The sequence below is a fragment of the Bolinopsis microptera genome, chromosome 7 (genome assembly GCF_026151205.1).
Source record: "Bolinopsis microptera isolate Bmic1 chromosome 7, MBARI_Bmic_1.0, whole genome shotgun sequence".
Taxonomy (NCBI): Eukaryota; Metazoa; Ctenophora; class Tentaculata; order Lobata; family Bolinopsidae; genus Bolinopsis; species Bolinopsis microptera.
Genome location: NC_087078.1, coordinates 12,907,815 through 12,920,089, shown reverse-complemented (window position 1 = coordinate 12,920,089; position 12,275 = coordinate 12,907,815). Strand labels below are relative to the sequence as shown.

Below are 12,275 nucleotides of genomic sequence, written 5' to 3'. Positions count from 1 at the left end.
TGCGAGCCGTACAAATTATATCCACTGTACCAAAAACTGAAATTTGTTTAGCAGTTTTCAATTCCAACTCCAAAAAGAAATTGTCCTACACTTTTTTGACAATTGTAGAGTGCAGCTTACATTCGGGCGTTCAAAAGCTTAATTTATAAATTATAATTATAATAAATTATGGCATCTCATTTTGCCATGTAAATGTAATTGATAGACATTGGACAACTACGTGATTCCATAAATTTTACCGCCGCTATGAGTATATTATTGCCTTATAAGGGCATTTTAAAAATATACGTCACCTCATTCTTCAAAATACGAAGAATGGGGTTGGGGAAAGGTTTGATGGTTTAACCGTTGGTTAGTTGACATTAAATATTACAAATATTTGAGTAAGAGTACCGCGGTTTCGCAACCATAAATACTGAGACTTTTCCTGTATAACTCACTTACTACGATATTCTGCAACTACAGGTTATTCAGGTCTAATTATTTTGCGAATCTCCAGCATCTCTGGAACAAAAGGTGGATTAGTGGATTACTTATCAGCTGATAAGTTTGGTAACTCGTAACATCGCCACCTTTGTCTTTGATAGCTACCTTAAATATGCACTGTTGAAAGAATCAGGGATTATTAACGTAGTCATTCACAACGAACTTGGTGATTAGTCTATTAACTTTGATCGGTGACTCGGTGTATGGTGTTTTAGCTTTGACGAAAGCGATGATTTGCGTCTATTATATTAGAAATGAATAATGTAGTTTAGCAATAATGTCAGCATTATGATATTGAGATGTCTTAAATGCGTTTACTATCATTTGTTAAATGAATCCACTTTTAGAGCTGATGAAAGCAATGATTTATATTCTGTATAAAATAAACAGTTATTGCAATTTAACTTGAATGTCAGTAATAGCACTTGGACTGAGTTTATATCCTTTTGTTATCTTATTAATGTTAGCTTATCATGATACACTATTACTATTGACTTTTGCTTTATTCCCCCAAAAAGTTCTCAACTGATAAGCAGGAGCATTATTAATCAAACATTAACAAGTGAACCGCTCTTAATTCTTATTATTATATATTCTAATGTATATTTATACATCATGAAAATTGAACAGTATTTATTGAATACTGCCTAACCCAAAGTTTAATTGTTGTAAATTATTCAGAGTATCGATCACTGCATTAAAGAACACTAAATCGATTATAAACCCTTATAAAGGAGGGGCATTGTACTACTGTACTATTCGTCTCTCAACAACTCAACAAGGCACATCAATTTTCAAATTAAACTTAATACAAATTATACATAATCCAAGGCTTGAAATCTATCGAAAATGTTCAGTGTTCACTGTTCACTGTTGCCTAAACTATTTACAGTTCTCACGCCGGTCAACATTTCTCGATATTCCTATCATCCAGATTATCACCAATAAGGTAATCCGATGGCGGGAAGCTGTCAAGGTGAGATTACTGCTTGAAGGTTTAGGCCTCTGACGTTAATTCAATCTTAAATTCATGGAATTCTTGTTTGTGGTAATCCTTTAAATTTTGTAAATATAGCTAGTCGTGATTTTTCCACGTCAGTTCATTTCTCCTGACCATCCTTTTATATTTAAAGAAATGTCATTTTTAAAGTTTTCAAAACAGCTGATAGGAATAGAACGAGAGCTTATTGGTCCAGTCACAAGTGAATAGATGTTTGAGTAATTTTCAATGCTGCTATTCAGAAATGTGTTTATTTACAATCAGAGATGAGGTGATTAGATTGAATGAAGATTGCATGAAATATGCAAACTTTCACATGTACAGCTTGACAAAATGGAATGAATTTCACCACAGCAAAAACTTCATCAAACTAACTGGTTGTCTAAAAGTTGTTCAGCTCGCTGATTGGCCCAAGTCGATCCTACCGTTTCCATTTACATGTTTATTGGCTAACTCCGCCAGTTTAACTTCCCGGTTTTACATCTAAATGACTGTTTAACTTTTTTTTAACTGTTTAACTTTTTTTTTGACGTGTTTGTTCCCGATATATATCTTAACTCAATTTAGTTTATTGTTGTCACTCCGGTTTCTGCACAAGCACAAGTTTGATTCAAAATGAACAATATTATATACTTTAATTTCAAGAAACTAACCAAAGTATTCTCCAATAGCTGCACGGTTTGACGTGCAAAAGAGATATGAACGGAACAGAACCTGCACCCTCTAACAAGGGCATAAGTCATGAGGTGGACATCTTCTTCGGAGTTTTGGAGCTGTGTTGCAGCCTAGGTGGGCTCTCTCTCAATGTTTGCACAGTCCGGTTCTTCTTCAAGAAGAAGGCTTCTCCCACTTACTTTCTTTACCTCTGCATTGGTGAGCTTTATACTGCTGTTTAGTGTTTAGGTCCGATATGAGATCTTATCAGTAATTTATGTGTTTTACACTACAACGGATCAATATTTTTATAATACTTTACTAAAATTTACTAATATCTGGATCACTTATAGTTATATCATCACAAACCATTATAATTTAATCATAATTACCAAGAAAATTTTCTTACACCAAACTTCATCTCGAATACCAGATTTAAAACATGGTACTCCGCAGTTCTGATAGATATGCTGACGTGTCTGTTTGTGTTCCCCTCCGCTGTCAGTATGTTGTACAACAGAGAGCCGGTTATCTTCTCCAGTCCTCTCCTCTGCATCGTCTCTGGGTGAGGAACATTTTCATTTTGTCTTTAGACCTATCTTGGTCCTAAAAGATTTTAGCACGTCTCAGCTTATCCTGCTTATATACAGTAAAACTCCGATTTACCGCAAACCCTGATTAACCTAGGCTATTTAATTCCTTTTTCCCCAAACTTCTCGGTAAATCGGAGCTTTACTGTAATATTTTGTTTTTTAGTTTTCTAATGAATGTCAAAAATCTCTTAATTTAATTTTTTGGACGTTCCGTATAATTTATTTGTTAATTCACTATTGAGTGCCGTGGGATAAAAAGTTTAAACCGTGAATAGTAAGGTATTGCGAGGGATCCAGTATTTCAGGGGTGGGGTTTAATGTAGAGTGCATAACTCAGCAGATCGGTGCAGGGCATCCAATAACGGTGCAGGGTATCCATATTTAGCACTCTCGGTATGGAGCCTTTAAATATCTCGTCCACATATTAAGCATAAACGATCAATATTTGGTATGGAGAAATATTGAGATGGTCTAAAACTGCTTTGTAGAATTTTAATATATCCTTCGCATATAAACGGTGTTTTCTTCGAATAGCCTGCACAGATTATGCGGAGGACATTTGACAAGTCTGATATTTCTAAAATGAGTATTTAAAGTGTGAATTATTGAATCTTCAAATGAGTGAGCTGGTTAGGGCGCTTTTTGGAAGACATATCAGGTTGTCTTTAAATGTGTGCTTTCCCCATAGTGTGGTGTTATGATAACTGAGAATGAACCCCAAATGTATGATAGGTCTATCTGATCACAGTGTAACAGTCTCTCTATTCAGGTGGGTGTTGAACATCACCAACAGAATGTCAGTGTACTTGGTGGCAGTTCTCTCTGTGATCAGATGTTTCACTATTGCTCCTAGTTTCACTTCACCCTCACTTCGACATGCTGTTATACCTGTCCTTATCTATCTCGTCATTCAGGTATGATAAAAACTAATTGCATTTGCCGTCGACTAGACTGAGTTAACTTGCTCCACTTTACATTTATTTACTATCATGTTCTGATTTATTGAAGTGGTGAGACAACAAAATAAACTCTTTTAACCACTCCCTCTTATTTCAGATCGGTCAAGCTTCTCTTCCTCTGGTTTCCAGCACTCAAAGTCCCCCTATTTACTATAAAACGGAAGTAGGAGGCTGCTCGTGGGGTATTAACGACCTCAGTTTTGCGCCTTACGAGGAAGGGAATGGAGTGTGGTACCGGTTCCTCCTCTACTTCTGTCTTATCCTGCCCTCCTTCCTCCCCATCTTCCCTGTGGTGGTCTCCTGCATTATATTCGTCAAGATCGTCCTGACCAGCAAGCAAAAGGTTAAGAGCTACAAAGTGGAGTCCTGCAATAGCACAGTCAACAATACCATCTCCTTGAACACCAACCCGGGTGTGAAAAACAAACGCAACGACGATCACCACTCCTCCAAAGAGAAGTCCTTTGCCACAGCAGAACTATCCAGTATGAACTCTAACATGGAACAACCCCGGAAGAAGCGAGGAGGAGGAGCAGATGTGGCTCACCAAGCTACCACTACGATGTACATCGTCACCGCTCTGTACATCATATTTAACGTTCCGTTCTGGAGTTTCACTCTGGCGGTGATGTTCTTCCATGCTGACCACATTACCTGGGTCACCACTAACGGGATATACATTAACATTTTCCTCTCACGGACAAGTGTGGTCATGAACGCTGCTTGTAATCCGATTGTGTATTTTGCCAGAATTCGTGCACTCCGCAAGGATTGGAACGCCAAAAATCTTAGGAAGCTAAAGTGCGCTTTTTCGGTGAGATTCCTGGGATGGAACTATTGGAGACGATACTATGATTCTCCCTTACAGGGAAGGACTGTTTGAACAATTGTTCGTTTGAATTCAAAACTGTGAACTTTTCTGATCATTGGTTATACTTATACCTGGGGACCGCATGTTATAATGTATAATGTTCATAAACATAGAATAGAGATTCGGCGGAATGACAGGCTGAGCGCCGCCCAGTAAATCATTGGTTATTTTATAAAACGTGATCAGCTAACTTATTTAATTTGACTTGAAAGCTTTCTGCCAAGAGTTTTTTGAATGATTAAACTAATGTGGCTTGCCCCGTTATTTTTATCAATGGTTGGGTTTCCGAAGCTAAGAAGGATTTGATGGGCAACATGAATCATGATCATTAGACTGTATATTTCTAGCCAGTTGCAGAGCTCAGTGCTCACCCTGGGACCTGGGTAGCCAGTATCTTAGCCAGCAGCCTGTCCAGTGTCCACCTTAGGCTTAACTATCGAGAGCCATTCACAACACTAATATAATTTTAGTCATAGGTCATGTATAATGTATATGTAGAAGTGTCAACCACTTTCTCCAGAGTCCAGAATTGTCCTTATTATATAAACCACCACGAATATTAAAAGATATGTTGCCAAAGTGACGCCTTGCACCTCGGAGCTCACCGGCTAAGATCTAAAATATCGGACGGGATCACTTTGGCCTGGGTTTAACTTTAAGCGCAAATTATTTGGAGGCCATCGATCTTGCCTTGTTATAGTTATAAGTTTGCCATCAAGATCTTTATTAGTAGACCAAAATGAATGCTGCCCAATACTCTTTTGGAGTCAATAGACATCATTGTATCCGCCAAATTCTTTGTTGTATTCTTTGCTCTAATTCTTTGAGAATTATCCCCCTGTAGTTTAGCCTTAGGTGGGGTTCACCTTCTTAGAAACAGATACATGTTTTCTAACGGGATAGTGAACTGAGTGGTTGTCTCTGAGGACTAGAAAGCTATCCCATGAAACTCAGAAAGGAATTGCTTAATGCTCGTGACTGTGTAAACAAATATAATTAGGACTTTTGAACTTTTATTACCTCCGGAATTTCGCTGAGAATGTATATTTAGTATTTACCCGTCGGGCTGCGCAGAAATACCAGAAATGCTGCATAATAATTAATTCCAGTGTGTTCATAAGTTGATATAAGTTCATAGTTGTCTAATCACGGTCATTGACCGGTTTTAAATTGTCACATGATTTGCAGTAGATTTACTTTTGTTTTATTGGATTTTATCCTAAGTGTCATTTTTAAATAAATGTTAATTGTTGGGGAGAACTGACAGTGTTGAAATATCTGAATACTGAACTTGAAATGATCTCAGTATTTTTGATACTCCGATTTATTTAAGTTATTTAAGACTCCTATTCAAAATAAAAGCTGTAATATTGTTGTGAAACATTTATTTTTTATGTTTAAAGAAATTTATCGGTTTTGAATATTAAATATGCACAGGATTGCCCTTGGGCGTATTATTTATTGCGGTTGCTCTTATTCTAGATGGTGACCCTGTGGCTGCGAGTAAAGGTTTTGATAATGCAATTCTACAAAACCGCTCAACCAACATTTTCATTTATTTTCAGAAAATGTCCTGAGAGCAATAGCATGTTATTAACTTGAATAGATTTTATTTTGAATTGGATGTTAATTGGGGGGGGGTCAACCTCATTTTACCTCATGAGGCCAGCCAAAAAAGGCAAAATTGGGATGAGGTAAAATGAGGTAAAATGAGGTAAATAAATCTAGTTTTCTAAGCCTTTTTTAGAGACAAAAAAGGTTTATTCGAAGTCATTATACTATAATTCGAGGCTGTGCATGGTCTCCCATGATATTTAATGGTTTATTAGGGGTGATGTGGTCCCTGGGAAGGGGCATTCCCAGTTTAACCTACTTACTCTCCAAACTTGGGGTAAATAAAACTTCGCATTATAATTATTATTTATGAAAAGAAAATTGAACATTTCAATTTCCATGATCCATTAGGAAATTGTTAATAGCACTTGCTAAGTTTTGTAAAGGAATTAGCAATAACTTTAGTGTCACTTTGGCAGTTGCCAATTTATTGGGATATTTCCGCATTGCATGACATGGACCATTTAAATAATATCTTAATGATTTAATATTGCGATTATTATTAAACAAATTGTGTCTAACTAGACCAAATGTATACAACAGTTGTGCATGGAACTGGATTGGATATCTACATGAATTTAGTCGAAATTGCATAGTGAAAGGTCATTTCATAATAAATTACTCGTTTAAACTCATACTTCATACAATTCTAAGTTCTTATGTACATGTTCAATGTTCATGATTCGCTGTAGAATAAAGGGCGGTTCACAAAACCACTTTTCATTTAAATAATTAGATATCACCTCTAATTAGTTGCTCTATGGGGTCGGGAACAACCAAAATTTTTTTTTGTGTCTACGGTTTCGTATAATACTGACTTGGGCCACGCCTATATTTTTCACCAATTTTTAACTGGTAAAATTCTCTAAATCGTCAATTTAGTCACGAAGGAGTATGGAAGGAGTTCTAAATGTGTGCTCCTCTAAAATAAACAGTAGGAAATGGTTAACTTTAGTCGAGGTCTCAGGTCTCTACAATGTCGGGAAGTTCCTGCAGGAATTTGCGCATTGCGCTGAAGCGCAAGATTCACAGCGCCAAAAGCGAAGGTCGTAGAGACATGAGACCTTGACTAAAGTTAACCATTTCATACCATTGCTATAAGAGTATGCAACTTTCAGAGTCCTGAACACACTCCTACAGCTCTTAATCGTCAATTATATGAATTTTACCTGTTTAAATATATCATCTTTAACTGATATCAATTTAGTTTAACACTGTTAGTTTTAAAAAAGAACATAATACTTCACACCAAACTAACGCACAATATGATAATATAAAAAAGGAAGGTTTTCCTTGGATTCCAAATTCAACTTTGATTATATATCCTGGCACTGATTATCATTTTTCGATTGTTCTCCATTTTCCAATGCAGTCAGCAAGTTCCAATTTAGGTAGACTAGGTTTTCGAATCTTCATATTATGTTCAGAAGCAGGCCAGAAGGGGTTGTTACCAGAGGAATATCTTCTTGGAACAAGGGAATTAATGAGTACTTCATTTATTTCTTCATAACTCGTCACTGACAGTCCGGACAGGATGAGCATTGACGAGATCCATTATGATTACTTCATAGCTCGTCATTGATAGGATCAGTATTAAATGAGGTCGAATGATTACTTCATAGCTCGTCACTAACTGGAACAGCATAACATGACTAACAACTAACGAGGTCCAGTGATCTCTTGCTGATACGTCAAGACAAGATCAGTAAATAGCTAAAAATATCGAAATAATTAGCTTAGAAATTACAGAGTACAAATGCCTTTTTCACAACTAACTCTTTGGCCTCATCTTTTTAAATCACTCATTCCCTCTGAAACAAGATAATGCTTAGAACTAGGAGGAACTTAGTTAACTTCTTGTATGATTCGGTAAGAGAAAAATTCCTTAGTAAGCTAACATTCTTTTGTAGGATGTTACCACTTATCATATCTGTTATCCAGCATAATCCCACAACTAAACCCTCTTATTCTTGAGTCTTGACAATGACAGCAGCAATGTACACTATTTTGATGCTCGATCCAGGTCTCCAAGAAAACCTTCCTTTTTATATTCTCATATTGTGTGTTAGTTTGGTGTGAAGTATTATTTTCTTTTTAAAAACTAACAGTGTTAAACTAAATTGATATCAGTAAAAGATGATATATTTTAACAGGTAAAATTCATATAATTGACGATTAAGAGATATGGGAGTGTGTTCAGGACTCTGAAAGTGGCATACTCTTATAGCAATGGTATGAAATGGTTAACTTTAGTCAAGGTCTCATGTCTCTACGACCTTCGCTTTTGGCGCTGTGAATCTTGCGCTTCAAGTGCAAATTCTTGCAGGAACTTCCCGACATTGTAGAGACCTGAGACCTCGACTAAAGTTAACCATTTCGTACTGTTTGTATTAGAGGAGCACACATTTAGAACTCATTACATACTCCTTCGTGACTAAATTGACGATTTAGAGAATTTTACCTGTTAAAATTTTTGCCGAGATTTACCTCATTTTACCTCATGAGGCCAGCCAAAAAAGGCAAAATTGGGATGAGGTAAAATGAGGTAAAATGAGGTTGACCCCCCCCCTTAATTCCAAATACCCCATTATGACAATGGGTTTAATTGCTTCCCTTAGGGTAAAACTGTTTTTGAGCTTTGGCAAGTTTAGTCTACTAGGGCAAGTTTCCATTTATAAACGATATTTTATGATCGGCGCCGATAATCGCTTATTGAGCGCTTTTTCGGCGCTTTTTAAAAAAAAACCGTTTACAATCGCTTTTTTTACGATTATAAACGGTTTATAAAAAAATCGCTTATAATCGACTATAATTGATGTCATAATTCAAAAAAGCGCTTTTTTTAATTTAAAAGCGCTTATAAGCGCTTTTAAGCGCTTACTTTAAGCGATTCGTAGGCGCTTTTAAGCGCTTACTAGCGTCGCTGAGCGATTTGAAAGCGGTTTTCCAGTAGGATTGGCGCCAAAAACGGGTGGATAAGCGGTTGGCCGGATAAGCGATTCGTAGGCGCTTTTTTGAACCATTTATAAGCGATTATAAGCGCTTATAATTGGGGTTCAATTTAGCTGTTTGTAAAGCGCAAATAAAGCGCTTATAAGCGCTTTTAAAATTGAGTCAGGAAAACGCTAGGTATATTACATCTTATAACCGCTTATAATTGATTATAAGCGTTTTTTTAGAAATCGCTTATTACGGCTAATTCATCGCTATTTCACCGCTTTTACCGCTTTTCCTATCATCCATGGCCAGGTGAGCAGGAATTAAAAAGCGCTTATAAGCGCTTTTTCGATGCTGTCCCTAACCTGGTCGGAACGGGGTAGTGCCCGGAATTTAAAAGCGCTTATAAGCGCTTTTTCAATGCCGCCCCTAACCTGGTCTGAACGGGGTGGTGCCCGGAATTTAAAAGCGCTTATAAGCGATTTCTCAATTCCCCTTAACCTGGTCGGAACTTGCATGTGCTTTTCTGAGCAACCTGGGGTGCACCGGCAGAGTCAGGATTTAAAAGCGCTTATAGGCGCTTATGATCGCTTTTCTACCACTTTTCCTATCACCCATGGCCTGGTTGGCAAGAATTATAAAGCGCTTATAAGCGTTTTTCAATGCTGCCCCTTACCTGGTCGGAACAGGGGAGTGCCCGGAATAAAAAAAAGCGCTCATAAGCGCTTTTTAAATGCTGCCCCTAACCTGGTCGGAACTGGAAATCAGAGTGCCCGCTTATAAGTGCTTTTCTGAGCAACTTGGGGTGCACCGGCAGAGTCAGGATTTAAAAGCGCTTATAGGCGCTTATGATCGCTTTTCTACCGCTTTTTCTATCACCCATGGCCTGGTTGGCAAGAATTATAAAGCGCTTATCCGGCCAACCGCTTATCCACCCGTTTTTGGCGCCAATCCTACTGGAAAACCGCTTTCAAATCGCTCAGCGACGCTAGTAAGCGCTTAAAAGCGCTTAAAAGCGCTTATAAGTGCTTTTAAATTAAAAAAAGCGCTTTTTTGAATTATGACTTCAATTATAGTCGATTATAAGCGATTTTTTTTAACCGTTTATAATCGTAAAAAAAGCGATTGTAAACGGTTTTTTTTTAAAGCGCCGAAAAAGCGCTCAATAAGCGATTATCGGCGCCGATCATAAAATATCGTTTATGGAAACTTGCCCTACTAGGAGCTAATCTGTAGTCGAGAAAATAAAATGTCTAAGTTTGGATCAAGGTTTCGGTATTAATACTACAAAAACCAAAGTGACGTAACATTTACAAATTTTTGGGCAGATTTATCAAGACCACAACAATTTCGTTGACATATCATTTGTAATTATATGTAATTGTAATAATAACAATAATAATAAATTGAATTATAAACACTGCTTTTAAGTTGTAAAACTTTTACTCAGTAGTCATAGTGTGAGAACAACTACAAAAGAACAAACTGAGATAAGTGCCACAAAAACTCTATCCTAAATTAACAGCTCCTTCCCAGCAATACACGATATATTAATATTTAACTCAGTAACCTAGAGTAGCTTGTTAAATCATAATATTATTTGAAGAGGAACAAGCGGTTATTTTTAGTATTTTAGTATTTTAGTATTTTTAGTATTTTATTTCAGTCGCTATAAGTTATAGGCACATTAGTTAAGATGGAAATCGTAATAGTAGTTAAATTGTTTTTCATTTTGTGCTAAAATATGGAAGTTCTGGCGACATTTACAAGTTCTTTTGGCAATGTATAACTTAAACTACACGTATTTAAGCCGTAATTGAATACAGTAAAGATACAGTTAAACTGCGAAGGCACAACACCAAACCAACCTTACTCTATCTCCCAAAAACAACCTTCTCCTGGTCAGCCATGTCCCTCATCCTGCACTTGACCCCCGCAGAGGTCACAAGCCCATCGGAGCACAAATGAGCGAGAAACGGGGAAGCCTTAGCTACCGGGCTAAGGACTGCATCACTAGCAGCGAAATACGGATATACCCTCCCTTTTACATGCGTTCAACCGGCACCCGAACCACACGCTGTTTCTTAGACATAACTTCCCACTTACATCAGTGTCTTCTCGCATCAACTGGCATCGGCAAGTGGCGACACTGTGTAGACTCAACCCTGAGCTTGATCAGAATCTTCAGTCACAAACCTGACACCGTTTCGGGGCTTTCATTGCGATACGGTTTTCTGTCAGGTGCCCCAGCAGTCTCTCTTGGACCACCATCTGATCTGACAATCACCCGAGGATACCTGCTAGAGCTCGCGATTTACGACGAGTTAGCTTATGGCACCTCTGGCTGTTAGGTGAAGTCATAAAGCTCAAACAGCTCTCATCTCCCACTCTCTTTTCCTAGACAGCAGATAAATCCATCTTGAACAATGGGCTGCATCCTTCCCACAATCTCTGACCAACTTCTTGAGGGCTCTCCCAGTCAGACCAATCTTCCTTGATGCACACTCCAAACTTGCTGCGACAACACCTCTAGCACCAACCTCAACAGCAAAGCTGAAACATGACCACCCATTAGCTTGTATTTCCGCTTGTAGACTGTTATACCGATCAAGCTTCAGCTCATGGGATGCAGCTATTCTCTCTTCCGACGGTACTGTAAGCTCCCACCAGATTACTCTCTTGGAAGCTTTCGAGAAAAGAACCAAATCTGGTCTTAATCTGGTCGTTGCTATATCCGACGGGAATTTCAGCTGCTCATCCAGGTCTGCTAATACTATCCAATCAGTGGCCCCACTCAGAATCCCAAACTCACTGACTTTCGACCTCTTCACCTCCTTAAACCTCCCTCCTGCTGGAACAAACTCAATGGCTTTCCGAGTGACACAAGAGCTCTTCCTCTTGTTGACTGAAATTTGATTTAGGATTAAGTTTTACTTAAAAAGTATTCAATATTCATGTATGTCATATGTTCTCAATTTATTTAGACATTATTAGCAGATCTTGTTTAAATTGTACCCTTCTATTGGTAAACAGATTGAAGATGCGACGGAATGACAGACTGAGCCATGAGCGCCGCCCAGTAAGAATTTTTGAGACCTACCGCGTAATATTTTATTTTATCTATAGCTAGGACGTTTCCCTTTATCATCTTACTCATGCAG

General features: G+C 37.8%; 2 protein-coding genes across 2 annotated transcripts; one reads left to right on the top strand and one right to left on the bottom strand.

The window, feature by feature from the left end:
- The first annotated feature begins 2,161 nt into the window (after positions 1 to 2,161).
- On the top strand, positions 2,162 to 5,325 carry LOC134818471 (uncharacterized). The gene is made up of 4 exons (XM_063828043.1): positions 2,162 to 2,359; positions 2,597 to 2,705; positions 3,503 to 3,647; positions 3,790 to 5,325. The coding sequence occupies exons 1-4, from the start codon at positions 2,185 to 2,187 to the stop codon at positions 4,573 to 4,575; spliced, it is 1,215 nt and encodes a 404-aa protein (XP_063684113.1). The 5' UTR covers positions 2,162 to 2,184; the 3' UTR covers positions 4,576 to 5,325.
- A 6,155-nt stretch (positions 5,326 to 11,480) lies between these two features.
- On the bottom strand, positions 11,481 to 12,271 carry LOC134818710 (uncharacterized). The gene is made up of 2 exons (XM_063828352.1): positions 12,268 to 12,271; positions 11,481 to 12,019 (listed from the first exon to the last, which is right to left on the bottom strand). Exons 1-2 carry the CDS (start codon positions 12,269 to 12,271, stop codon positions 11,481 to 11,483), a joined length of 543 nt encoding a protein of 180 aa, XP_063684422.1.
- Between the last annotated feature and the right edge of the window lie 4 nt (positions 12,272 to 12,275).

Excerpts from the sequence above, each read along its gene's own strand:
- LOC134818471 (XM_063828043.1), top strand. The coding sequence starts at position 2,185 with ATGAACGGAACAGAACCTGCACCCTCTAACAAGGGCATAAGTCATGAG. Across the intron at positions 2,360-2,596 it reads CTTTCTTTACCTCTGCATTG|TTCTGATAGATATGCTGACG; the intron begins GTGAGCTTTATA and ends GGTACTCCGCAG. Across the intron at positions 3,648-3,789 it reads TTATCTATCTCGTCATTCAG|ATCGGTCAAGCTTCTCTTCC; the intron begins GTATGATAAAAA and ends CTCTTATTTCAG.